Below are 27,021 nucleotides of genomic sequence, written 5' to 3'. Positions count from 1 at the left end.
GAAACTCTTCGTAGTTAAAGTTTACTTTTTTAATTTAATAAATCTTTATTGTTCAGATTATTACAATTATTCCTCTTTTTTCCCCCCATAGCTCCCCTCCAACCGGTTCCCATCCCACCCTCTGCCCTTACCTCCCGCCCCCCGTCCTCATCCATAGGTATACGCTTTTTGTCTAGTCTCTTCCCACACCCTCCACACCCCTTTCCCCCCAAGAATTGTCAGTCCACTCCCTTTTTATGCCCCTGATTCTATTATATTCACCAGTTTATTCTGTTCATCAGACTTTTTATTCACTTGATTTTTAGATTCACTTGTTGATAGACATGTATTCATTGTTCATAATTTTTATCTTTACCTTTTTCTTCTTCTCCCTCTTCTTAAAGAATACCTTTCAGCATTTCATATAATACTGGTTTGGTGGTGATGAACTCCTTTAGCTTTTTCTTATCTGTGAAGCTCTTTATCTGCCCTTCAATTCTGAATGATAGCTTTGCTGGGTCGAGTAATCTTGGTTGTAGGTTCTTGCTATTCATCACTTTGAATATTTCTTGCCACTCCCTTCTGGCCTGCATAGTTTCTGTTGAGAAATCAGCTGACAGTTGTATGAGTGCTCCCTTGTAGGTAACTAACTGTTTTTCTCTTGCTGCTTTTAATATTCTCTCTTTGTCTTTTGCTCTTGGCATTTTAATTATGATGTGTCTTGGTGTGGTCCTCTTTGGATTCCTTTTGTTTGGGGTTCTCTGCGCTTCCTGGACTTGTAAGTCTATTTCTTTCACTAGGTGGGAGAAGTTTTCGGTCATTATTTCTTCAAATAGGTTTTCGGTATCTTGCTCTCTCTCTTCTTCTGGCACCCCCATAATTCGGATGTTGGTACGCTTGAAGTTGTCCCAGAGGCTCCTTACACTACCTAGAATTTTTGGATTCTTTTTTCTTTTTGCTTTTCCAGCTGAGTGTTTTTTGCTTCTTTGTATTTCAAATCTTTGACTTGATTCTTGCGGTCCTCTAGTCTGCTGTTAGGTCTCTGTATAATATTTTTTTATTTTAGTCAGTGTATGTTTAATTTCTAGTTGGTCCTTTTTCATATCCTTGAGGGTCTCGCTAAATTTATCGGCCTTTTCTAGTAAATTCTTGAAAAACCTTATAATCGTGGTTTTGAACTCTATATCCGGTCGTTTGTTTCCCTCCATTTCTTTCATTTGTGATCTGTTTCTTTGTCTCCGCATTTTCTCGCTTCCCTGAGTTGGTAGAGTAGCTTTGTGTGGTAGGTGTCCTATAGGGCACAGTGGCTCAGCCTCCCCAGTTACCTGAGGTGGACACTCTTGGGGCACCTCTTTGTGGACTGTGTGCTCAGCCTTGTTGTAGTTAAGTCTTGATTGTTGTTGGTATCACTGGGAGGAATTGACCTCCAGGCCAATTGGCTGTGAGGATCAGCTGTTTCTATGCTGGGAGAACTTCTGTGCTGGAGACACTCTTATGAGACAAGACTTGCAAAATTGCAAAAGCCTCTGTGCTCAGCTTGGATGGGGCGGAGTTTCAGGGTGGAGCAGACAGCCTTGGTTTCCCATCAGCCCTGCCCTATGAGGCCCCTGGGTCTCAGTGTCCCTTGGTAATCACTGCAAGCACCTCTGAGAGAAAGCCGCCCTTGAGTTTCGCTTGCTGCCAGACAGTCCAGTTTCTTCCCGAAGGAGTTGGGGTTCCCAGAAACTTGCCCGGAACTGGAGTTCAGCGCAGTCGGGAGCTTCCGTCTCCCTCCCGCTTTAGAAAGCCAGCTGCGCACTCGGCCACCCGTGCATTCAGCAGTCAGTCCTCTCTGCGCGCGTGTGCCTCCGGACGTCTGCCTTCCGCAGTTCCCGAGTCTCAGTGTGCTTACTCTTTTCCTGACAGTCCAGATTCCCCCCGAATGAGTCTGGTTTCCCAGGGTCTCGCCTGGGACTGGAGTTCAGTGCAGTTGGGAGCTTCCATATCCCTCCTGCTTTAGAAGGCCTGCCGCGCACACAGTCACCCGTGCATTCAGCAGTCAGTCCTCTCCGCGTGCGAGTCTCCGTACCTCAGCCTTTTGCAGCTCCTCTGAGTCTCAATGTGCTTTCCTCTTTTCTTCTAGTTGTAGAATTTCTACTCAGCCAGCTTTCCTGTGGTTCTGGATGGTGTCCATTTTGTCTTTTAGTTGTAGTTTTGATATTGTTGTGTGAGGCAGCAGTTGAGGTGTTTACCTATGCCACCATCTTGGTTTTAAAGCTTTACTTTTAATTACATCCTTAGGATGAATTCCTAGAAGTGGATTACTGGTTCAAAGGTTATACAGTTTTTACTAATTCCATCTCAAGGTGTTGGACTATGTCCCTCCCATAACAAACGCCAAGAAATGATAGAATAAGTGTAAATAAACAGCCTCACTGAAACACAAGAGGAGGATTACAGTGAGGAATTCACGGATAAAGAGCAGCATACAGCACAAGGGAGAGTATGAGAGGGAGACCGGAAGTGGGCAGGGGCTGTGTGATAGGAAGGCCAGGAGCAGCCAGGTGTGTTGTCCACTCTACTCCTTCACCAGCTGAGGCCAGTCAGCAAGGATGGAGCAGTCTATGTGATATAATAAGAAATATGTATTTGGTCTTTATTCCTAGTTCTTGGCACAGAACACCTAAAACCCTTGTCATTTCCTGAGTGATGGAATGATAGAGCACCTTTGTTATGACCTTTGTCTTTGCTCCTGGCTCCTAATATCCTTGGAACTTTGGGAGTAATAGACAAATTTGTTCTAATGAGGCAACACATGCCCCCCATTCCCACAGCTTCAGGATGAGGGCTGGTTGCCAGAAAGACTTAACCTTGATCAGGAGCTTGGAACTTTCAGTCTCACCTCCCACCTCTCGGGAGGGGAGAGGAGCTAGAGATTGAGTTAATAATTGATCACACCTAATGATCAAACCTCCATAAAACCTCCTAAATGATGATGTGCAGGAAGCTTTAAGGTTGGTGAAAGCACCCCATTTGCCAGGAGGGTGGCACACCTCAACCCCAGGGGGACAGATGCTCCTGCATTTGGGACTCTTCTGGACCTCGCCCTATGTACCTCTTTATCTGGCTTTTCATCTGTACCCTTTACATTGTCCTCTACCATAAGTGTAAGTAAAGTGTCCCTGGGTTCTGTGAGTCATTCCAGCAAATTATCTGGCTTAAGTAAGTATTTCTCAGAACAAAAGAACAATGTGAAACTGAAATAGCCTACCAAGTACTTGGCAGGATAAATAAAAAGAAAACTAACCTAGATAGATCTTAGTGAAATTTCAGAACGTCATTGAGAACAAGAAAAGCTTCAGAAGAGGACAAAAATCAAGAATGAGGCTGACATCACAGTTTGCATCAGCAACCAATGGATGTAAGGAGACTGAAACACTGTGTTCAAGGTTTCAAAGGATAAGCACATGTTAAGGTCTTTTGCAATGTACTGCTACGTTTATCCCTATAAATCTCCAATTACCCCATTGCCCTTTGGCTAAGAGCACATGAAATGCAATATTACCCAATCCCTCACAAACACTGAATATTTCCTTTTTTGTTTCCATCTTTGCCAGGTTAAGAGGCAAAATAAAGTAGCTCATTGCCTAGATTTACACTTCTTGACTTACTAGAGATATTACATTATTTGTATGCCTATTATCTAATTAGGTGTTTGTTTTAAATTGTCAAATCATTTGCCTATCTTTCCTTTGGGGTGTTTGCCTGGGTTTGTTTGCTTTTCATCACACTTAAGGAAAACAAACAAAATCCTTTCCCAGAGTGTTGAGGCGGGCATCAGAAGCACAGTGTGTCTATCCTGAGGGAGGGAGGGGTGGCTGACTATGCCGTGTTGATGAGGCTCCAGTCCCAACACTGAGGAAACAGTGAGCCAAATGTCACATGTCACCAGTGAGTCCATGTGTTACCCACCTACTCTGCAAACTGCTAAGAGGCTCTCAATTGTGGCCATGGAGAAAAATCAGAATTCAAAACGTTGAAAGTCACAGCAGAAACTGTCGGGCCCAGAGTTCCTGACTGGCAGGCCCTAGTACATGGGAACACTGTAAATGGGTTCCAGATGTACAGAGAAATGGGTTCCTTCAGCTGGGCTTACCCCAAATCTTTGCACCCCCTTCCTCCACCAGCCAGCAGTCTGAACACCTTTTCTTCCCATCTCCCCTCCATCTGGCACCAACAGGGCCTCAAATGCCTGCGTATGGACAGCCCAGCGCACATATTCAATCTTTATCTTTGCTGCTCCCTCTAACAGCTGGCCCTTGGCCCACGGGTGTGCAAACCTAGAGAATGAATCAGGAGACGAGGCCCATGAAGAACTTGGAAACAGGCATGCTGTGATTTGGGCTGGTGATTCCAGGGCCCGGAACCCACATAAGAGTCTAGAACAGAGCTTCTCAGTGTGGCCTGGGCAATAGTTGGGGAGAAAAACTGACTAATGGACTTATACAGTCTAGTTAAGGACAACTGCAGCACTAGCCTGTCAGTCCCCAAAGGCCATGGGTCCTGACCAGGAGGGCTACAGTCCCTGAGATGAATCACCAACTTGTCCTATCCACACTGGCCGTGGGGGTTGGTGGTGGAAATGGCATCCCTTCGTACCCAGCAGCGTGCAAGAAAGACGCCTGCTGAGAGCAACAGCTGGAACAGAAAGGACAGCAAGAAGGAGCACGCAGAGTCCTGTCTGTCCTTGGGGAAATCAGGCCTGAAGTCTTTTCTACCCAAAGAGACACCCAGGAGGCAAGAAACAAGCTGATAAACTGGGAGGCAGCCAAAAGGGAAAGTCAAAACTTCACCTTTCTGTTCCCTGCAGACACCCTTAGAATCTCTCCGTGTTCTCCGAGGGCTCACCTTCCCTGTCCCCCTTTGATCAGATCAGCGGCACCTTCCTTTCTTGAAGTTTCCACCTCTGCTGTTTTATTTCTTGAAATTTAAAAAGTTCCCAAGCTAATCAATCCATCCTCTAGCCTCTATCTACTAGAGCCTACCCTGTGCCTAGCACTGAGTGCCATGGGAGGATACAAAACACTTACCCCAACCCCCTCTGCTTCTGTAGTTTAATTGGGAACTTAACACGTTATGTAAGAATGACGGAAAAATAGGGCCATGCAAACTCTCAATAACAAGATATACTTCTTACCCACCAGAATGGCCGAAGTTAAGAAGTCTGCTAATATTACCTGTGGAAAGGGTGTGGGCTAATGGGTCCTCTCACATATTTCTGGTGGGAGTACAAAGAGAACTATCTATCTTGGAGGACAACTGGCAGAATCTATTTGAGCTGCAAACATGCACACCTTTATGCCTTGGCATTCCAGTCCTCCGTGCCTCCCATAGAAAACCTCCCACCGTGGCAGAGCCTGTGGGGGACACTCTCGAGGCCACTGGACTAGTGGAGAGTGGAATCGCTGTAGCCACTCGTCAGTTGGATAATTAAATAAGCTGTGGTTTCCCTATATTATGGAATTCTACTGTTGGAGTCCGGAGTAGGCTACCCCAAATGATCTCACAGTGGGATACGGATGACTTTGATTTAAAGTTTCTTGACAAGCAGCCAGTGCCAGAGGGCAGGCCGGCCCTCCCTTGTCTCCTTGATGCAGGAAATACATCTCCCCTGGGGAAGGTGCCCTCCCTGCTCCAGGGGGCACTAAGAGAGACACCCTTTGGTGAAGGCCTGGGGTGTGTGGTGGGGGCAGGCTAGAAGGGGTCAATGGGGGAAAAGGGACATATGCAATACTTTCAACAATGAAGATTTAATAAAAATGAAAAAAAGCTAGCGTGAAGGAATCCAGGGCCAAAAAAACTTAAACAAACCTTGTTACTCCTTTACTGACTTACTACCCAAGTCCAAACGGTGTTGAGATTCCTCACTAATGAGCACCCAAACCTAAGTGTCTTTGTCCTATCAATGCTTCACAAATTTACTGTTTCTTTGTCTACATAAAAAGCATAACAAGTCAACTTGTTCATTTCTCTGAGCCTAATTTATGATCTCCTGTGGACATGTATTAAATTGTATTTTTTTTCTGTTAATCTGGTCTTGTGTGAATTTTATTATTAGTCCAGCTAGAAGAACTCAAGAAGGGTAGAGGGGAGACTTCCCCCTGCCCAACACTACACAACAACCTAAAAGTATAAAGCAGTTTTATATAGATAGACATCTAATGAATAATAATCAGTTAAAAAAAAAAAAAGGCAAGTAGATGGTAAAAAGAACTTTCATATGGGAAAAAACTATTATATACCATGTTATCATAGTTATATATTTTACATGTATGTGTGTGTATGTGTGTAATAATAATATTTGTCTCTGAGGAAAAGACAGGGGACCAAAGTCAGAGGGGGAGAGGGGTTCATGGGGCCTTGTCTGTAACATTTCTACTTTTTAAATATATTATTTGTGAAATAAAAGTGATTTTTTTTTTAAAAAAATAGAGCTATGTCATATTCTGCTTCTTATTAGTAAAGGCTTTGTACCCACCCAGAGTATTTGCCTATGTAATTTTTAGTTATTAGATTACATTTAATCATCAATTATGCTACCAAAAATAGTAATAAAATATAAATACACAAGAACAACATCCAAGAATCCATACCTTGATATTTGCCTAATTTACAAAGACAGTTCCATCACTTAAAATGGAGAGAGATGAGCTCTCGGCCCAACGTCTTGGCGAGGCAGCCGTGGAGGCCCTGCTCCCCGAGTCTGGCTGTGCTGCCCAAGGACAACTTGAAGGAGAAAGATGCTGGAAAGTCAGCCAAGAAAGACAAAGACCCAGTGAACAAGTCCAGGGACAAGGCCAAAAAGAAGAAGAGGTCCCAAGGCAAAGTTTGGGACAAGCTCAATAACCTAGTCTTGTTTGACAAAGCAACATGTGACAAACTCTGTTCCCAGCTACGCATAAGCTCATAACCCAGTTGTTGTCTGTGAGAGACTGAAGATCCGAGCTTCCTCAGCAAAGGTCCTATTGGCCAGGGCAGCCCTCAGGAGCTCCTGAGGAAAGGACTTATTCAACTAGTTTCAAAGCACAGAGCTCAAGTGATTTACACCAGAAACACCAAAGGCCGGCATGCCCAGCTGTTGGAGAAGATGCATGAACAACAGGCCCCACCAGCTGTACATTTTGAAAAATACAACTTTATTAAATCAATCAATCAATAAAATGAAGAGATGAAATGTCTGACCGTCTGTATGGTAGTCGGAAACGTTCACTGAGATACTCTAATAGATAATGTGGATGGGTGGATGGGTGAATGGGATACAAAATAGCTGTTCATAAGAACCTGGGGGTTGCCAGCGGGACTGAAACCAGCCACGGTTAGTCCTCAGGAAGGAGGGGACTGTTGAACAGTGCTTGAAAGGAAAGCCTGGGGGTGTGGCATGAAGGCTGATAGAAGAAATGAAATAAAATTCACACTCGTGGGCTCCCGCTGAGGGCCAGCCCCAAGCTCAGAGCCAAGGATGCAAAGAAAGGTTCCTGAAACAACTGGTGGAGAAGAGCCTGGCATGGAATTTGATTCCCAGCTCCACTTCATTGTCCCATCAACCTTGTAGGTAAGTGCTACCGCCCTCCTGCTGCCCCCCTTTTTTTGAGAAGAGGAAACTGAGGTTCAGAGAGGTTAAGTAACCTGCTTGAGACCCTACAGCTGATGCCAGAGTCAGGCTGCCACGCAGGCCTGCCAGAGTCTAAAGCCTTTGTTTTCACGCGCATTTGGTTTACCCACATCATTGAAGAAAGCTCTTCAGTGAAGCATACTCTTCCTTCCAGGGCCAGGCAAGAACAGAGACATCTGGTGTCATCAAAATAAATGGAAGGCTTTTTGTTTGTGGTTTTAAAGCTAATCCACAGCTCAAAGGTCTTCCTCCTCCAGGGTGGAGCAGATCTTTCCCGGTAACTTGCCAGCAGAGGCAAGTAGGTCACACGGAGGTACAGACAGCGAGATGAGTGCATTTAATTCAACTTCCTCGGCATGTTTTCTACCCCTCAGTCCCCTGCAATGGTCCTCCTGCCAGGTACTCAGCCCTCGGGTCGTCCACTGTAGATTCACTGTTTCTCCCCTAACCCCTGGGAGCCACAGCCAGGCTCGGTCCCCACCAGCTCCTGTTTCAGGGCTGCAGCCAGTTGGCCTCTACTCCAGGCAGAGGTCAGGCCCTCAGCACCTTTCTGGAGCCCCCTCCAACCTGCTCCCACTCCCTCCCCAGGACTTCACCACACTATTGTCCTTGTCCATGGGTTATGCATATATTCATGTAAGTTCTTTGGTTAATCTCTTCCTGTCCCTCTCCCCTTCCCTCTGAGATTGTCATGCTTCCATCTCTCTGGATCTATTTTGTCAGTTTATTTTGTTCCTTAGATTCCACATACGAGTGAGATCATGTGATCCTTGTCTTTCTCTGACTGGCTTATTTCACTTAGCATAATACTCTGCAGGTCCCTCCATGCTGTCTCAAAGGATAAGAGATCCTTCTTTTTTACAGCTGCATAGTATTCCATTGTGTAAAATTACCACAGCTTTTTTATCCACTCATCTACTTGAGATGATTCCAGATCTTAGCTATTGTAAATAGCACTACTGTGAACATAGGGGTGCATATATTCTTTCTGATGGGTGTTTCAGGATTTTTAGGATATATTCCTAGAAGTGGGATCACTGGGTCAAATAGCAGTTCAATTTTTTTGTTTTTAAGAAACTCCATACGCTTTTCTACAGTGGCTGCACCAGTCTGCATTCCCACCAACAGTGCACGAGGGTTCCCTTTTCTCCGCATCCTCGCCAGCACTTGTCCTTTGCTGATTTGTTGATAGTAGCCATTCTGGAAGGTATGAGGTGATACCTCATTATCATTTTAACTTGCATCTCTCCGATGATCAGTGACTTGGAGCATTTTTTCATAAGTCTCTTGGCCATCTGTATGTCTTCTTTGGAGAAGTGTCTATTTAGATCCTTTGCCCATATTTTAATTGGATTGTTTGTCTTCCTTTTGTTAGGTTGTATGAGTTCCTTATATTTTTTGAAAATTAAGTCCTTATCAGATGTATCATTGGCAAATATGTTCTCCCATACTGTGGGCTCCCTTTTCATTTTGCTGATGGCTTCTTTTGCTGTGAAGAAGCTCTTTATTTTGATGTAGTCCCATTTGTTCACTTTTTCCTTTGTTTTTCTTGCCCTAGCGCTAGAAAATGTATCGGCAGACATTGCTACGAGAGAAGTCTGAGATTTTGCTGCCTATGGTTTCTTCCAGGATTTTTAATGATTTCATGATTTACATTTAAATCTTATATCAATTTTGAGTTTAAAGCAAAGGTCATAACAAGAGACTGACAGCAATACAGTCATAGTAGAGAACTTCAACACCCACTGACTTCACTGGATAGATCTTTCAGACAAAATATATACAAGGGAACAGTGATATACTAGATCAGATGGACTTGACATTTACAGAACATTTCACCCCAAAGCTTCAGAATATACATTCTTCTCAAGTGGACCTGCGGCATTCTCAAAGATAGACCACCTGTTAGGACACAAACTAAGTCTCTACTAGTTCAAGAAGACTGAAATCATATCAAACATCTTCTTGGATCACAATGGCATGAAACAAGAAGTTAACTACAATAAAAACACTCAAAAACCTTCAAACACATGGAGGATAAATAGCATGTTATTAAGCAATGAATGGGTTACCAATGAAATCAAAGAAGACATGAAACACTTCCTGGAGAGTGCAGGATGTTAATAGCTTTTTATTCTTTATTCGGTATCTCTGAATCTGACTCCATTTTGAAACTGAACCTCTTGGGGCTCTCAGTGTCTGTGAGTTAAATTCATGTTCACTCAACAAGCATCACTGGCAGCCAGCTCGCTATGTGCCCAGCAGGAGGGCACTACAGTGGGGCAGGCACTGCCCTTGGAGTCAGGCAGGCCTAGGATCAAGTCCCAGCTCCAACTCTGTAAGCTGTGTGACCCTTCAGAAGTGACTAAGTAATAACACTTCCCTCCCCTCCTTTATTTTGCTCTATAATGTGTCAAACTCTGCAATGATTACTACCATTTTACACATGAGAACATGGTGCCTCAGAAAGGCCAAGAACTTGCTCAAAACAACCAACCAGCCAGTGGTGGAGCCAGGACTTCAGCACCCAGCTCTGTGTGACTTCAAGATATCCATTCCCAACTACTGTCTCTGTCACTGCCACACTACTTAGCATCACTAAGCCTCAATTTCCTGGGGTATACAATGAGAATTATGATATCTACACCAAAGATTGGTGATAAAAGAAAAAGAGAAGGTAAGCCTGGCTCTGAGCCTGACCCTCAGTGGGGCTCATGTCACAGCTTCCCACGCCAGGCACAACAAGGGCACTAGGTGGGTGAAAGAAAATAGAGAAAAGACATACGAATAAGAGAATATCAGCAAAGATCACCTTCGCCACGTCCACAGCCCTGTCCCAGATCCAGTCAGGGTGTAGCAACCCCTAAAGGGCCTAAGGCCAGAGACTAAGAGAACCCAGGAGGCCAACCAAGAGGTCAGAAGGTTGAGCTGAGGCAGGAGCCCCAGATTACAGGCAGACTGCTGTTACACAGGGTCTGTTCACTGCATGTTATTCAAGGCCTGACATGTGACAAGGATGAAAAGTAAAGCATAGTAGTAACAAGCCCTCAGTGTGTCTCGCCTCCTTTAGGAGGACAGGTAATTTGGAGCTTAACCAGCAACTGGGCCCCTGTTGTGCTGAAGAGAAGTGGACAGCGCCAGGGAAAAGCAGACCGTGGGGAACAGTTGGTGCCGTCCTGAGTATTTATTGCATCTCTCTGTGGGGCCAGGCCCTGTTCCAGGCCCGGGAGGCAGACGTGAAGGACAGAGACTCCGTCCTTGCCGTTTGGCAGGATATCTGGGATGCAGGGAAGAGAGATGTCCAAGAGGTATTGCTGGTGAAAAAGAACAAAACAGCCAAAGAGAGGCAGAGGCCGAGTCACGAGCGGTCATATGGCCCTCGTTAAGGAGTCTGGACAGTGTCCTGTGGGCCAGCGCACCTGGGACAGTGGAGGATCCTTTGAAGGGCTCAGGCCTGGAGGCAGGGCGTCCAGCAAGGAGAGAGCCTTGCTCTCGGGGATCTGCCTCCTCCAGAGGTTCCCTTCGCGGTCTGAGTGCATTTTTGAAATGACTGTCTTCCCCGCTGGACTCACCAAATTGGAAACCACTCTCCGAAGCCTGCAGCTGGAAGCGAGGCCACTTCAGAAAGATGGCTTTGGCCAAAATACACATCTAGTAAGTGCAATTGAGTATTTGGAAAGAAGGGGGTGGGGGTGGGGGAGTAAAACAATAGTAAATAAATTAGGATAATCATCTATAACCACAACCTGGATGAAAAGGTTTCCAGTGACCGTTTCAAAAGGACACGGCCAGAATGAGCAGGATTCAGCTTGACAGCCTTCTCACTCTGCGACTCGCTGTTCGTGTCTCAGTAGCTGGTGGCGTCCAGCATCTCTTCCGCAGCAGCCACACAGGACAGAGATGCTGTGGGTTTTCTGCCAGAAGCATAAATAAAACTTCAGTTGGGCAGATTGGATTTTGTGTTTCTGGAATGCAGTAATTGGCTCTCAAATCCTCAGTTCCTGTCTTTGCAGCTTTCCCTGGCTAGCTTTAAAAGCAAGTTTAAGCTCCCTTTATTTTTTTCTGAGAAGTCAAGTTCAAGCTCCCACTTTTGACAAGTTCCTGCAATGTTCTGGAAGCAGGTACAGTTGGCTTTGATTTAAATCATATTACCATCCTTGATATTTACGAAAGGAGGTGGCTTTTCCGATGGAAGAATTTGGACGGCATCATCTGTAAAGTCAATAACCTGCTTGTGTAGCCCGACCCCACCCCAACTGCACAGATGCCATAGTGAGACAGTTCTGCTGGGCTTGGTGTAATAGACACAGGGACGTGATGCCTGAGAAAAATCAATATCCTTTCAGGGGTTTTCCTCTAATGCAGCTTTTTCTTCAATTTTCCCATTCTAAACATCTAGATCTGACCTCAGGGATTTAAATATATATATATATTTTTAAATTGATTTCAGAGAGAGAAAGAGAGAGGGAGAGAGAGATAGAAACATCAATAATGAGAGAATCACTGATCGTTTGCCTCCTGCACACCCCCTACTGGGGATTGCGCTCCCAACCTGAGCTGGGAATTGAACCATGACCTCCTGGTTCATGGGTCAATGCTCAACCACTGAGCAACACCGGCCAGGCAGACCTCAGGAACTGATAAGAAGGCAGGGAGCCCTGTGGAAAACTTCATGAAGCCAAGGTCATGCAGGGACTTAGGTGACGCAGGGTACGGGGACTGGCTCACACAGGCCCCACACCACTGACCCATGGCCTTATAGTTCCTATCCAGAAAAATCAGTAAACGGGGGTTCAAACATCACTGAGGAGAAGATGGCCACTCTACAAATCTGGTTCCCCACTCTGTGTTCTAATACTGTCCTCTCTCAGAGAGCATGACCACCTTCACTCATTTAGCTCACATCTGATACCCAACTCTCTGCTTCTGATGGTCATCTCAACCAGTATTTGCTGAAGGCCATCACACACCCCAGGCATTTCACCAGGCTCTGTGACCCACAAAAGCATAAGTCACAGTCTTCACCCTGCATGTATCATATCTCGTAAGCATCAAAAACAGAGCCTCTCTGACAGTGGAGCCCCACAGAAGAGGGGGCTTGAAATGTGAAGAGGGGCAGAGAAACCAAGAGGGTGGCATAGGTAAACACCTAAACTGCTGCCTCGCACAACAATTTCAAAACTGCAACTAAAAGACAAAACGGACATCATCCAGAACTACAGGAAGGCTGGCTGAGTGGAAATTCTACAACTAGAAGGAAAGAGAAAAGCACACTGAGACTCAGAGGAGCTGCAGGAGGCAGAGGTACTGAGACGTGCACGCAGAGAGGACTGGCAACTGAGTGTGCGGCTGGCTTTCTCAAGCGGGAGGGAGACAAAAGCTCCCAACCTCTCTGAACTCCAGTTCTGGGCGAGACTCTGGGGACCCACACTAATATGGGGTGAAACTGGACTGTCAGGAAAGAGAAAAGCACACTGAGGCTCAGAGGAACTACAGAAGGCAGAGGTACAGAGACGCGCAGAGAGGGCGGGCAACTGAGTACCTGGTTGGCTTTCTCAAGCGGGAGGGAGACAAAAGCTCCTGACTGCACTGAACTCCAGTTCTGGGCAAGACTCTGGGGACCCAGACTCATTCTGGGAGAAACTGGACTGTCTGGCAGCGGGCGGAACTCGAGGGCGGCTTTCTCTCAGAGGGGTTTGCAGCAATTACCACAGGACACTGAGACACAGGAGCCTATTAGGGCAGGGCTGACAGGAAACCAATGCTGTCTGCTCCACCCTGAGACTCCCCCCCTTCCACGCTTAGCACAGAGGCTTTTGCAAGTTTTGTCTCATAAGGGTGTCTCCAGCACAGAAGTTCTCCCAGCGTAGACACAGCTGATCCTCACAGCCAATTGGCCTGGAGGTCAATTCCTCCCAGTGATACCAACAACAATCAAGGCTTAATTACAATAAGATCGTGCACACAGCCCACAAAGGGGTGCCCCAAGAGTGTCCACCTCAGGTAACTGGGGAAGCTGAGCCATTGGGCCCTATAGGACACAACGCCACTCTATCAACTCAGGGAAGCAACCAAAATGCGGAGACAAAGAAACAGGTCACAAATGACAGAAATTGAGGAAAGCAAACTACTAGATATAGAGTTCAAAACCACGGTTATAAGGTTTTTCAAGAATTTTCTAGAAAAGACCGATAAATTTAGTGAGACCCTCGAGGATATGAAAAAGGACCAACTAGAAATTAAGCATACACTGACTGAAATAAAAAATATTATACAGAGATCTAACAGCAGACTAGAGGATCGCAAGAATCAAGTCAAAGATTTGAAATACAAAGAAGCAAAAACCACTCAGCCAGAAAAGCAAAAAGAAAAAAGAATCCAAAAATATGAAGATAGTGTAAGGAGCCTCTGGGACAACTTCAAGTGTACCAACATCCGAATTATGGGGGTGCCAGAAGAAGAGAGAGAGCAAGATACCGAAAACCTATTTGAAGAAATAATGACCGAAAACTTCCCCCATCTGGTGAAAGAAATAGACTTACAAGTTCAGGAAGCGCACAGAACCCCAAACAAAAGGAATCCAAGAGGACCACACCAAGACACATCATAATTAAAATGCCAAGAGCAAAAGACAAAGAGAGAATATTGAAAGCAGCAAGAGAAAAACAGTTAGTTACCTACAAGGGAGCACACATACAACTGTCAGCTGATTTCTCAACAGAAACTATGCAGGCCAGAAGGGAGTGGCAAGAAATATTCAAAGTGATGAATAGCAAGAACCTACAACCAAGATTACTCTACCCAGCAAAGCTATCATTCAGAATTGAAGGGCAGATAAAGAGTTTCACAGATAAGAAAAAGCTAAAGGAGTTCATCAACACCAAACCAGGATTATATGAAATGCTGAAAGGTATTCTTTAAGAAGAGGAGGAAGAAGAAAAAGGTAAAGATAAAAATTATGAACAACAAATACATATCTATCAACGAGTGAATCTAAAAATCAAGTGAATAAAAAAATCTGATGAACAGAATAAACTGGTGAATATAATAGAATCAGGGGAATAGAAAGGGAGTGGACTGACAATTCTCGGGGGGGAAGGGGTGTGTGGGGTGCGGGAAGAAACTGGACAAAAATCGTACACCTATGGATGAGGACGGGGGTGGGGGGGTGTAAGGGCAGAGGGTGGGATGGGAACCGGGTGGAGGGGAGCTATGGAGGAAAAAAGAGGAACAATTGTAATAATATGAACAATAAAGATTTATTAAATTAAAAAAAAGAAAAGAGGAAAATAAAAACAAATATTTAGGGGGGACAAGGGGTGCTTAAGAGCATCTGAGCCTTGAACTCTGCCTCACCCCAAGTCTGCCTACCCTTGGCCTTTCTGCTCCCTGAGCCAATAGTCAGTCCCTTTTGCTGCTCACAGTTCTGTTTCGGTGGATGTTGACTTATTACTTGCTAACAAGAGAGTCCAGCTGACACAGGGGTAAACCACAGCTGTGCCTGCAATAAGCGCTCATCCAAGTTCCTAGCCCCTGGACATCGATTCACAAAAGATTCCCCCTCTCCTTTGAGCTTAAGCTGGGACCTGCCCTGGAGTTCAGACGTGTCAGGACAGAGTGGTGGGGTTGGCAGCGTGTTTGCATTAGGGACTGAGGAGCCTCCCCGAAAATAACTCGCCTTCAGGGAAGGGCGCCAGGCCCAGCAGCCTCACCCAGCAGTGGGAGAGCCAAGCCTCAAGGTCAGCGGGGAGGACAACTCCAAAGAGAACCAGCGTTTGTCCCTCAGATCTGCCCTCTGTCCACAACCTGACCCCATGGAGAGGAGGGGCCTGAAAGCAAAATCTCAGGAAGCTATTTGCCACTAACGTATCCACGATAGGGTATAAGCAACGCTACGGGGGACCCTCTCTACAATTACAGCACAACACGAAAAGGAGAGGTCTCCCGACTTCAGAATGTCACCCGCCTATTCTGGGTATGCCGCTCTAGAGCAGGGCTTTCCACCTCACAGCACTGATGCTGGGGACGGGCCGTTCTTTGTTGGGGAGCACTGTCCTGAGCACTGCACCCCTGGCCACTCATGGATGCCAATAGCAGGCTCCCCCAACTTGTAACAACCCCAAATGTCTCTAGATTCACCAAATGTCCCCTAGGGGGCAAAACTCACCTGGTTCAGAACCACTGCTCTAGCGTATCAGCGGTGTGGCAATAATTAAGAGTTTTATCACTTCACTGCCCGCTGGAAGTGGGCAAAATAAATGCTGCAAAAATAAATGTGCCTGGACCATCGGCCAGTGCCCGGGATGTGCAGGGGAGGGGGCTCCAAGAGAGGGGACACTTTCTTAAGCAGAAAGATAAAAAAACAAAAAGCAAAAACAGGACCCCGGGTAGAGAACAGCAGCTGGCAGGACTGACTCGCGAGCCACACCCGAGGACGCCCTGAAACGCTTTGGGAGACTGCAGAGGGCTCGGGTCCCGGGAGAACAGGGGGTGGCAAGGCACAGTGTTGAAACACGCGCTTTTCTCTTCACGTGAGCCCATCTGCAGCCAGAGAGAAGGAGACCTGAGAACATTTGGGTTAACTTTGCAAAATCCCATAACCTTGAACCGTATTAAGTAGCTTGGTTCACAATTACCCACTACTATTCTCTTAGTCACAAGTCAATTTACCGAGGGCCACAGGGTAATAAACTCCAGACTCCATTTCTGGGGACAGAGAACAGGGCGATGTTACCTGGGCAAGTTTAACCAACAGTCTCTAGGGCAGCAGGAAGATTAGCTTGGGTGAGAGGAGGCACTGAGACAGAGAGAAAATAATTCCTGTGGGCAATGGAAGTGGAGTTTGGTGACAACAGGCAAGACCCTTTGGGAGTTTTAAAAGAAACCAGATTAATTTATTCACTACAATTTGGGGGTGGGGAGGGGCGCTGATGCTGAGGTGCTAGAGTTTAATGAGAATTGGCTTTGCTGTCAGACAGAGCTGGGGTTCAGTCCCCTCAATCTCCTCTACTGGGTATGTGATATTGGGGAAGTTACTTCTGTCTCTTCATCTTATCAAGATGACTACCATCAAAAAGTCAAGAGATAAAAAGTGTTGGCCAGGATGTGGAGAAAAGGGAACCCTTGTGCACAGTTGGTGGGAATATAAATTGGTGCAGCCACTATGGAAAACAGTATGGAGGTTCCTCAAAAAATTAAAATTAGAACTACCATATGATCCAGCAATCCTACCTCTGGGTATATATCTGAAGAAAACTGAAATCACTATCTCAAAGAGACATCTGCATCCCCATGTTCACTGCAGCACCATCTGTAATAGCCAAAACATGGAAACAACGTGAATCAATAAAGAAAATGTGATACACACACACACACACACACACACACACACACACACGCTCACAATGGAATATTATTCAGTCATAAGAAGAAAGAAACCCTATCATTTGCAACAATATAGATTAATTTGGGGGGAATTATGCTAAATGCAATAAGTCAGACAGAGAAATATAAATATTGTATCATCTCACTCATATGTGGAATCTTAAAAACAAAACCAAAAACTAAACAGAGGATTAAGCCTTTAGTCTGCTCTTGCAATTATTCAAAAGATTTGCTTTTGTAAAAACAATGAAAATTGTCATCAAGCCTTCTGAAAATAAGTAAGTAAAAATTTAAAAACTGAACTCATAGAAACAGAGTAGAATAAAAAAAAAAAAAGAGGAGGAGGAGGAAAAAGAAACAGATTAGAATGGTGGTTGCCAGGGATTGGGTTTGGCGTGAAGTTGGTCAAACTTTCGGTTATAAGATGAATAAGTTCTGGAGGTCCAATGTACAACTTGGCGACTGTAGTAAATCGTGCTGTATTGTATAATTAAAAGTTGCTAAGAGAATAGATCTTAAAAGTTCTCAACACACACACACACACACACACACACACACACACACACACACACGGGACACTATATGAGGTGATGCATGCGTTAACTAACCTTATTGTGTTAATCATTTTGCAATACTCTTGTATATCAAATCATCATGTTGTACACCTTAAACTTACCCAAAGTTGTATGTTAACCATATCTCAATAAAACCGGAGAAAAGTTAAATTATAATGCTTTACTAGTATCATTGGGGTTAAATACTTAGGTTCAAACGTACCCTTTAGATACACTGTGATTTTTTTTCCCCAAAAATGCATTAGAATGGGTTGAATTGTGTCCCTCTTCCCCCAAATTCATATGTTGAAGTCCCAATCCCCAGGACCTCAAAATGCGCCCTTATCTGTAGATAGGGTTGTTTCAGATGTGATTAGTTAAGATGAGGGTATTAGAGTGGGCCCTAATCCAAGAAGACTGGCTTCTTTATAAAAAGGAGGAAGTTGGACTCAGATGCACATACACTGGGACAGCCCATATGAAAGCAGAGATCGATGCAATGTTCTACAAGCCAAGGAACCCTAAACTGGCCAGCAAACCACCAGGCACTGGGAGAGAGCATGGAACAGATTCTCCCCCACGACCGCCAAAGGGGACCAACCCTGCTCACACCATGATCTTGGACTTCTAGCCCCCAGAACTGGTAGAGAATACATTCCTGTTGTTTTAAGCTGCTCAGTCGGTAGCACTTGTTACAGCAACTCTAGGAAACAAATACACTTAGTAATCAAGAGAAAGGGCCAGCAGAAATCAGATGGCTGAATCCTTCTCAAACGCAAATGACCGTGCTTGGGGGAGGAGAGAAGCATGATATCATACAGACTCCAGTTTGCAATCCCCGCCCCTCAATCTCTCCATGGGGTCGTGGGTGTCACTTAACTTTAAGACCTGGGCAGAGCCCCACGTGTTATTCTCGACCACCAGTGTCTCTATTATAGGAAGGAATAAAGGTAACATATGAACAAGGAAAGGTATTGATAGACTTTAGGCTGTTAAATTAACTATGTGTGTTAAAACTTTAGGATAACCACTAGAATATGCAAAAATTCCAAGCTAATTCGGGGGAGGGGGGGACATCAGAAATGAGAGAAAAAATCCCAAAGAAGATTAAAACAGAAAACACACACACACACACACACACAGAAAAGTTGGGAGAATACAATCTGAAGAATTTGTCTGTTTCTGAGCAGGAGGTGGGATAGGGCCAGGAGTGCAGGGAAGATGCTGAGTGGTTAAAGGAAGGCAATGAGAAGAGGCCAGTCCAGACTGCGTCAAATGATCACCTTGGAGTAATCAGGGCCTGGCCAAGGTTTACAATCGTGGTTTTGAGGAAGAGCCAATCAGCTCTAAAAGACCAAACCAGGCACACAGTCCGTGGCGAGCAGAGAATCAGACCAGAAGGAATTAGAAGGCTTTGCGGCTGCTCCACCCAGGCTTAGCAGTGGTGACGCCGGGGCAGTCCAATTGCTCTACTATCTGTCATGACACTGTGCCCTCCGTGTACACAGGGCTGGGTGCAAAACTGCGACCTTCTTATTACCCAGCTCCTGCTTTGGCCCGACTCCAAAGGTACCCCTACATCAGGCAAGTTAGACGTCGACTGAGTAAATGACAGCTGTCTGTGGTGTGGTCCAGATGGGTCTCCCGAGTCCGCGCACCCTGATGGCCTTCTGCCGGTCATCTGTTCTCGGAGGAGTCACCACTTTTGCTTGCTGCTCTCAACTGTTTCAAGTTGAAGATTCTCCTTAGCTTCAAGTTCAGGAGGTGACTTCTTACTGTGTTGTTGTCCCTCACCCCCACATACACTTACAGGTGCTCACATGTTGCAGCCCCTGGGCCTATAGGAGGAATATGAACTGAAGGACAGACAGATGGAATTCCAGTCATCAGCCATGTGACTTTGGGTAAGTCACTAACTCTCTCTGAGCAGCATTTTCTCACCTGTAAAATTTGGGACTGAATGTTGGGGAGAGTAAATGAAATCATCCATAAAGCACCTAGTTTTTATCTGACACATAGTGGGTGCTCAATAAATGGCAGATCTCTTCCCCTGCAGTTTTCTACATTTTGACCACAACTCCTATAGGTGACATAATGTGGTAGGCAGAATGATGCCTTCTCCCCCAAAAGCCAATCTTAATCCCTAGAACCTATGAATATATTAGGTTACATGGCAAAGGGGAATTAAGGTTGTAGATGGATTAAGGTGGCTAATTCTAATTAAGGTCGTCATTTTAAACTGACTTTAAAGTAGATAATCCTAGATTATCCAGATGGGTCCAATGTAATCACAGGAGCCCTTAAAGTGGAAGAGGGAGTCAGAGGGGAATCAAAAGGCAATGTGACTGCTAAAGAGCGGCCCGGAGAGATGCAATGTCGCCAGCTTTGAAGATGGAGAAAGGGGCCACGAACCAGGAAATGGGGGCAGCCTCCAGAAGCTGAACAGGGCAAGGAAATGACTCTGTCCTACAGCGTCGGGAGGGAGCGCAGCTCCGCGGACACCTTAGTCCCATGAGACTGCATCGGGCTTCTAACCTAAGAGCTGGAAGATCGTAAATTGTGTTAAGCCACTAAGTTTGTGGTCACTTGTTTTAACAGCAACAGGAAACTAACACACCTCGCATGATGGGAGTTTTCCTATCCTGCTTTCAGGGATCATGCATGGGAATTCAAATAGTCCCTCGCAGCACTCTGCAAATTTAGGTATTCCAGTGACACAACCATGACTTCTACACCTGGGGCCAATATGAGTAATTATGGGCGGTATTACTCATGGTTAGTGGGACAGACTAGAGTAGGGGTGGTGGGGCTGGACAGTTATTCACCCCAACCTCTTTTTAAAAAGAACTGACCCTGCTGGCAACTCCGTGGCAGCTGTCCTGCGGCCTAAATACCCACCTGCTCCAGGGCAACCTGCCTCATGACACCTGGGCCAGAGAGGCTGTCCCCAGGTCTGGACCCCTTGCTCTGCGCCCCTCCCCAGAGCTGGTCCTCCCATTTCTCCTCTTCCACCCACACGTGGTGAGTGGCCTGCTACCTGTGCGGCACCTCAGGAACCAGCAAAGCCTTTGGATCAGTGTGTCTGTGTGACTACAAAGGCAAGAGGTCAAAGGGCTGATGGCCAAACCCAGGGGAATAAGGACAATGGGATTTGGTGAGGGAAGCAGTTTGGACCTGAAAGAGAAATAAGACATTCCCTGTTACCCCCAGTCCCATCCTCTTCGGCTCTCTTGCTGGTTGCCCACCCAGCAGCCCTTCTCTTCCTTCTGACAGACCCCTGCCTCTGTGACAGACCCCCACCTCCCATGACAGGCTGAAATGCCAGCTCTGACCCCTCTCCAGCCCGAGGGGACATGAGATAGTCATGGTAGCGCCTTCTCCTTTCCTGATGATCTGTTCTGGGGTGAGCATGTCCCATGAGATGTAAATGTCATCTTCTAGGGGCTTCTGGGAAAGAGACAGAGGTGAGAACTGCATTTCCTGCCTATGAGTGGTGCTGTGTGCGGAGTGAGGACCCGTCGTCACGGGGGAGGGGATGGAAGCCTGACCTCACCGCTGTGGAGTTTGACTCCTCTGGAGCGACCCTGCCTCCCAGCTGCTTGCCAGGGGACATGACAATCCCTACCGTCCAGCAGCCTTGGTGGGAATTCTGTTACTTGCAGCTGCAAGCTCTCTCAGGGACAAGCATTGGGGGATTAGCGCAGACCTCAGGGGTTCCTGGTCAGTTAGCTCCTCCTGATGGAGACACATGAACTAAGCAGACAACACCATCCGTGAGCCGGTGTCCCTCTCTCAGGACCCCGCAGTCCGATGCTATGAAGATGGAAACCATTTCCCACCTGCCCCCACCTCCGGATCCCAGAAGTCATGAAAATAGTGCGTGAATCCTGCCACGTCATTTCCAACCCACAGTTAAGTCTCACTGGAGAGTATTCGTTTTTCGATGGCAAACTTGTTCTCTTAAAAGCCCAGCTGTGTCATGGGACACAACTTTAACCTGATACAAAGTGGGCCTGCCACCTGCAGCATAGAGCAATGTCCGAACAAGGTGCAACCTGGGCCGGGCGGGCCGGGCCACACAGCAGTGGGACAAAGCCAGAGCTAAGTGTGACCTCACGCAGCAGGAAAGTCACCTCCTGCAGCTACCCGGTGGGGCCCTTGGGCAAGCTGCTTATTCTCACTAACCCTTCGTTTCCTGGTCTCTAAAATGTGATTACAGCACCTACTTCCTAGGTTGGCTGTGAGGACCAAATGAAACAGTCCACGTGGCATGTCTGGCCCCTAGAAAGTGCTAAGAAGTGTTCGTATGTAACAGCTACTGTGAACCAGATTCTCTTTTATTCTGTTTTGGCTATTAGGTCCAAATCCTCCATAGCTGTGGCCCCTAGATCCTGGGGAAATCAATATACACTAAGACAGATATGATTTAACTCCAGCACGTGGGGAATTTTTTAGTTGGTGGCAGAGTTACCTCAAACCACTCTTGCTACTCCCCAGTCACAGCCTGACCCACCAGGGAACTTTTGCAAAAATTAATGTTCTAAAATGACAACTTCCCCCAACTCAGCCCCTCCCCTGTCAACCACCCCACATCCCTACAACCACCCACATCCCTATGACAAGGGGAGTGGTAGGGAGGGACCCTTAGGGGGAAGCCAGTGGCTGCTGCACCTCTATCTTTGTCCTGAGAATGTCTGTCTTCCTTTTAAATATTCCAAAAGGCCTGAAACCCCAGGGACAAACCTAAACTCTCCCTCTTTTATCGCAGGGAGGGGAAAACCACCTCTTCTCCCCTGTCCCTACGAAGCTTTGTTTTCAGGGATGCTGTCATTGAGATTAGAGTTCTAATTAATTATCCAGAAAGGAAATGAGTAGAAGGGCCATTACAGACATCTTGGATTATGCAGAGTCACCCACCTTAAAGTTGGGCTGATAAAATCCGAGGATCTGGAAATCTTTGTCTTGGTTCATTTTTAATGCCTTTATCTTCACACTAGTGACCCAGTGCATGAAATTCATGCACATTAAAAGGGGATAATTAGAGGAAATAATTTAATATTGCTATTTTCCCTTTCTCTATAATAGAAGTGTCAGAGATGAAAGAAAATTAGTAAAATGTATATGAAAACCTTCCTCCTGTCAGAGTCTGGGGCTCACCACGGGACCCAGAGTCAAGTCCCCGCCCACCCACATGCACCTCAAAATCGAGTGAGACCCAGACCCAGCCGGCCTCCCCCCGCATTGGGCTAGATCCAGACCCAGCCAGTCCCACCCTTGTCAAGCCCTGCCAGGCAGGGGGCATAGCCTGAGGTCCCCCAGCCCAGACCAAGGCGAAGGGCGTGCCTTGAGGTCCCCTGTCAAGCCCTGCCAAGTAGGGGACACGGCCTGAGATCCCCTGTCAAGCCCCGCTGGGTGGGGGGCATGGCCTGAGGTCCCCTGTCAAGCCCCACGGCAGAGGGGGAGGACATAGACTCAGGTCCCTGCTGATTGCTCATTAAGGCTCCTTATGGGAACTTGGCCTCAGCTGTGGGTGCAGCCATCTTTGTGACAGAGTGATGGTCAATCAGCATATTCCCTCTTTATTAGATAGGACTAGAGGCCCAGTGCTTGAAATTTGTGCACTGGGTGGGGGTGCGGGGGGAGAAGGAGTCCCTCTTGCAGTCCGGGAGCCCTCAGGGGAAGTCCAATGGGGAGCGGGCCTAAGCCTACAGTTGGACATCCTTAGCACTGCAGCGGGAGTGGGAGAGGCTCTCGCCACCACAGCTGTGCCTGCCAGCTGTGAGCCTGGCTTCTGGCTGAGCGGCACTCCCCCTGTGGGAGCGCACTGATCACCAGGGGACAGCTCCTGCGCTGAGCATCTGCCCCCTGGTGGTCAGTGCATGGTCATTCCACCCTTCGGTTGATTTGCATATTAGCCTTTTATTGTATAGGATAATCACTGCCGATTACACGAAAGAGTTTTCCCAGGAAAGCTTGCTAAACACCAAAGAACTTTTGAGCAGCACCCCACCTTGCATCTCACTCTCTCCCTTATTTTGTCTGATCCTCCTCTGAATTCCCACTGGTCCCTGTTTTCCACGTTACTCTCCCTGGACCCTGCCAGGAATCCCAGGAAGGAGGCCAGGGCTGGAGGCTGCCGAGGCTGGAAGACCGCCTCCTTACACTGCTGCAGTGTGTGAGTGAGGCCGGCACGCTGCATATAAAATACCTTGGAAGCAGCGCCTGTGCCAGCCTGGCCTGGACTCATGCTCTGCCAAGTTTCTGTTTGAGGTTCGCATCCAAGTCTCAGTTCCAGAGGCCATATCCTCCCCGGGGCCCAGCCCACAAGCCCTGGTGCAGCCAGCCCCCAAGTCCCAGGTTCAGATTCCTCTGCAGTCAGCTCCCTGAGAACCCGTCATGACTAGTACCAACAAGCCACTGGCACCACCATATGCTCTAAACACTGCACAGTTTAACCCATGTGTTTCCTTGGTCCTGGGGCTCCAGCTGCCTTCTGCTCTCCATCTTGCAATTACGTCCCTCGCACTAGCCCACCATGTCCTAGCTTTGGCCTTATTGGCTATCCCATTTCTGCAAGCCCCTCTCTTACCATTCTCTTCTGAGCCTGCCAGTAATCTCAGAACCTAGCCCAGGCCTGCTCTGGGCCATTAGACTCCCATCATTAGACTCCCTTAAACCCTGGGACCCTAAGGCCATCAGGACCCTCTACCTTCCTCCACCTACCTTCATACCATTTCTACTCACTGCTGAATATTCGTCTCCAGTAATGATCTGCCCACAGCCTCATCATCCAGTGAGACCATCAGTTCCTTCAGGGCAGGAACCCAATGGGAGTTATCGGCCGAGCCTGGAGCCTAGTACAGTGCCTGGCACATAGTTGGTGCTCCACAGTTTTAATGACTCCATAATGACTGCCTCAGATCCACTTTTGGAATAAGATGAGGTTTAACTGAACACACTCTGCCATGAACTATCTGCTTGCACTTAGGGAAGCCATATCCACTCACACTGCTCATCTGTAAAATGAGGAGGTTGGACCAGGAATAGGGAATCTCTAAGGCTCCTGTACTGCTGTCTGTGACTCCTGAGAGGGATGACATTCTTTTCCATCTGATCGAGAACCCCAAAGACTATGGGTTTTCCCCCTCATAGGATATAACAAGTTTTGTATTTAAGTTAGTAATCTTATCTCAGCTTCCCTTCTTTCCACGGCCTACTTAAAACCACCACAGCAAAACAACAGTTCCTCTTATTTTCTTTTTATCTGAGTTATTTATTTTGTTTTTAAATTAAACTTTTTATTTTAAGATCATGTGTAGAGTCACACACACACACCTGTAAGAAATAATACCAAGAGATCTGTATGCCCTTTCCCAGGTTCCCCAGAACTGTAGGACAAGATCACATTCAGTGTTGACAGGGGTACACTCCACCCATCTTACTCAGATTCCCCAAGTCTCACTTGTACTAATTTGTGTATTTGTATTTGGTCTTATGCAATTGTATCACATGTGTAGGTTCACGACACAGAATAGTTCTGCCAGCTCCAGGACCCCTCGTGTTGCCTGTTTTTTGTTTGTTTTTTAATATGTTTTTATTGATTTCAGAGAGGAAGAGAGAGACAGAAACATCAATGATGAGAATCATTGGTCAGCTGCCTCCTGCACGCCCCTCACTGGGGATCGAGCACAACCCTGGGTATGTGCCCCTGGCTGGAATTGAACCCAGGATCCTTCAGTCCGCAGGCCAACGCTCCATCCGCTGAGCCAAACCAGCCAGGGCTATCATGTTGCCTGTTTAATAACCACACCCTCATACTCTCTTGTGACCTGGCTTTATCATTCTGCTGGAACCCACATTAATGAGTTAAACAGGTAGCTGCACATGCTTACCCTTTGTATGAACATTAAGATTTTAACATTTTGAGGAATATACTTTGATATATTCCTTTGGCATTAATGAAATTATCCTATTAAGTAGCAGCTCCAGGCTGAGCCCTGATGACAAGGGTAGACCAGATGGTTCCTAATTCTCCACCGGAGACTATATTAATGAAAACCACCACTCTATGTGCCAGGAGCATGGGTGATTTAGAAAGCTGCTTTTCTTCTTTGTGATTCAGTTTTTTCTTCTGTAAAATTAAAACAATAACCGACCCTGTTTCAAGGAGCTCATGAAGAATTCAATTACAGGTGCTTCTCAAGTTACGATGGGGTTATATCCTTGTAAACCCACTGGAAGTTGAAAATATACTATGTTGGAAATGTGTTTAATACACCTAACCTACTAAACATCATAACTTAGCCTAGCCTACTTTAAATGTGCCCAGAACACTGACATTAGCCTATATTTGGGCAAAATCATCTAATATAAAGCCTGTTTTGTATAAAGTGTTAAATCTCTAATGACATTTCTTATGTGTGTCACTTTGGTACCATTATAAAGTCAAAAAAATCATTTAGTCAGACCATCTTAAGTCGAGAATCGTCTGTGGTGAATACACAGAAAGCACTTAGAATAGTATAGTATGTGTGCTCTCTCATTTCATACCCACAACACCCCTCTGAGGTCCGTGCTCTTATTATTTCAATAAGCAGCTAAGAAAACCGGAACATTTAAGGAAGTTCAAGTCTCTTTCCCCAAGTTTCAAACTAGAATTGTAACTCTGGACGCTGTGATTTCAAGTCTCTCACTTCATGAGAATATTGGGCAGCTGTACTCAAGAAAAACCAGAAACTCGGGTTCCAGAGGAGCCCGGGCTGCTGAGAAGGTGGGGGGTTTTGCACGAAATAGGTGGCTATTAGGAAAACCAATTCTGAGATCCAAATAGCCCCACCCTCTTATTTCTAGATTTTGAGAACTGTCCCTCGGGACAACAACTTCAACAACAAAAACCCAAAGGAAAGCCTTTGTAAAATGAGTGAAGGAACATTTTGTCTAGATTTGCTTCCCACACAGAGCTGGAAACACATGGGGAAAAGAAGCCGGTACTCACCAGCTCCAAAACTCATTTAGCAAAGGGAAGGCAGCGCAGTAGACGAGGCCCCAGAGCCTTCTCCCTCAAAAAGCCAACGTTTTTGACTCACAGTTCTTCCTTAGAAATAGTGATTTCAATCGAGGCACAATAAGAAACTTCCTGGATCATGTCTTAGGCAAGGTAAGACTTCAGCCAGGCAATAGCCTAGGAAGTGAAAGCTCACAGTTGGAAAAGGCTGGGAGGAAAGGAACCAGAGGCAGAGCTTGAACCATCCTCACCAGTCCCTCCCATCTCACCTTCCCTGGAGCTGGAAGCTGGGCCACAGAGATGAGTGCCCACATGCTGGTACAGTGAGAAAACGGAGTTACTATTGTGGGAATGTTCATATGGATGGGTGCTAAGATTGTCCCCGTCCTTTCTCGGCAAGACTGGTATGCTTTCTCACTTTTTCAGCAAGGGCTTCCTCCCCCACTCAT

General features: G+C 46.4%; 1 protein-coding gene across 4 annotated transcripts in view; it reads right to left on the bottom strand.

Annotated features, from left to right (window-relative positions):
- Positions 1–27,021, bottom strand: part of BAALC (BAALC binder of MAP3K1 and KLF4) — a 64,862-nt gene that overhangs the window by 16,340 nt on the left and 21,501 nt on the right. Inside the window, exons 2-3 of one of the 4 annotated variants that reach the window (XR_013959328.1) lie at positions 16,862–16,940; positions 11,377–11,544 (exon numbers count right to left, since the gene is read on the bottom strand). The exons of 2 other annotated variants lie outside the window; for them this stretch is intronic. Coding sequence is in view for 1 of the 2 variants with exons in the window: in XM_080646725.1 (XP_080502851.1) it covers positions 16,900–16,940 (41 nt within the window). In the remaining variant the exon portion in view is untranslated. The remainder of the gene's footprint in view (positions 1–11,376; positions 11,545–16,861; positions 16,941–27,021) is intronic. One more of the 4 variants, XM_080646725.1, reaches the window with a different exon arrangement.

The sequence above is a fragment of the Plecotus auritus genome (genome assembly GCF_963455305.1).
Source record: "Plecotus auritus genome assembly, chromosome: 11".
Classification (NCBI taxonomy): Eukaryota; Metazoa; Chordata; class Mammalia; order Chiroptera; family Vespertilionidae; genus Plecotus; species Plecotus auritus.
This window is presented reverse-complemented; position numbering and strand designations above follow the sequence as displayed.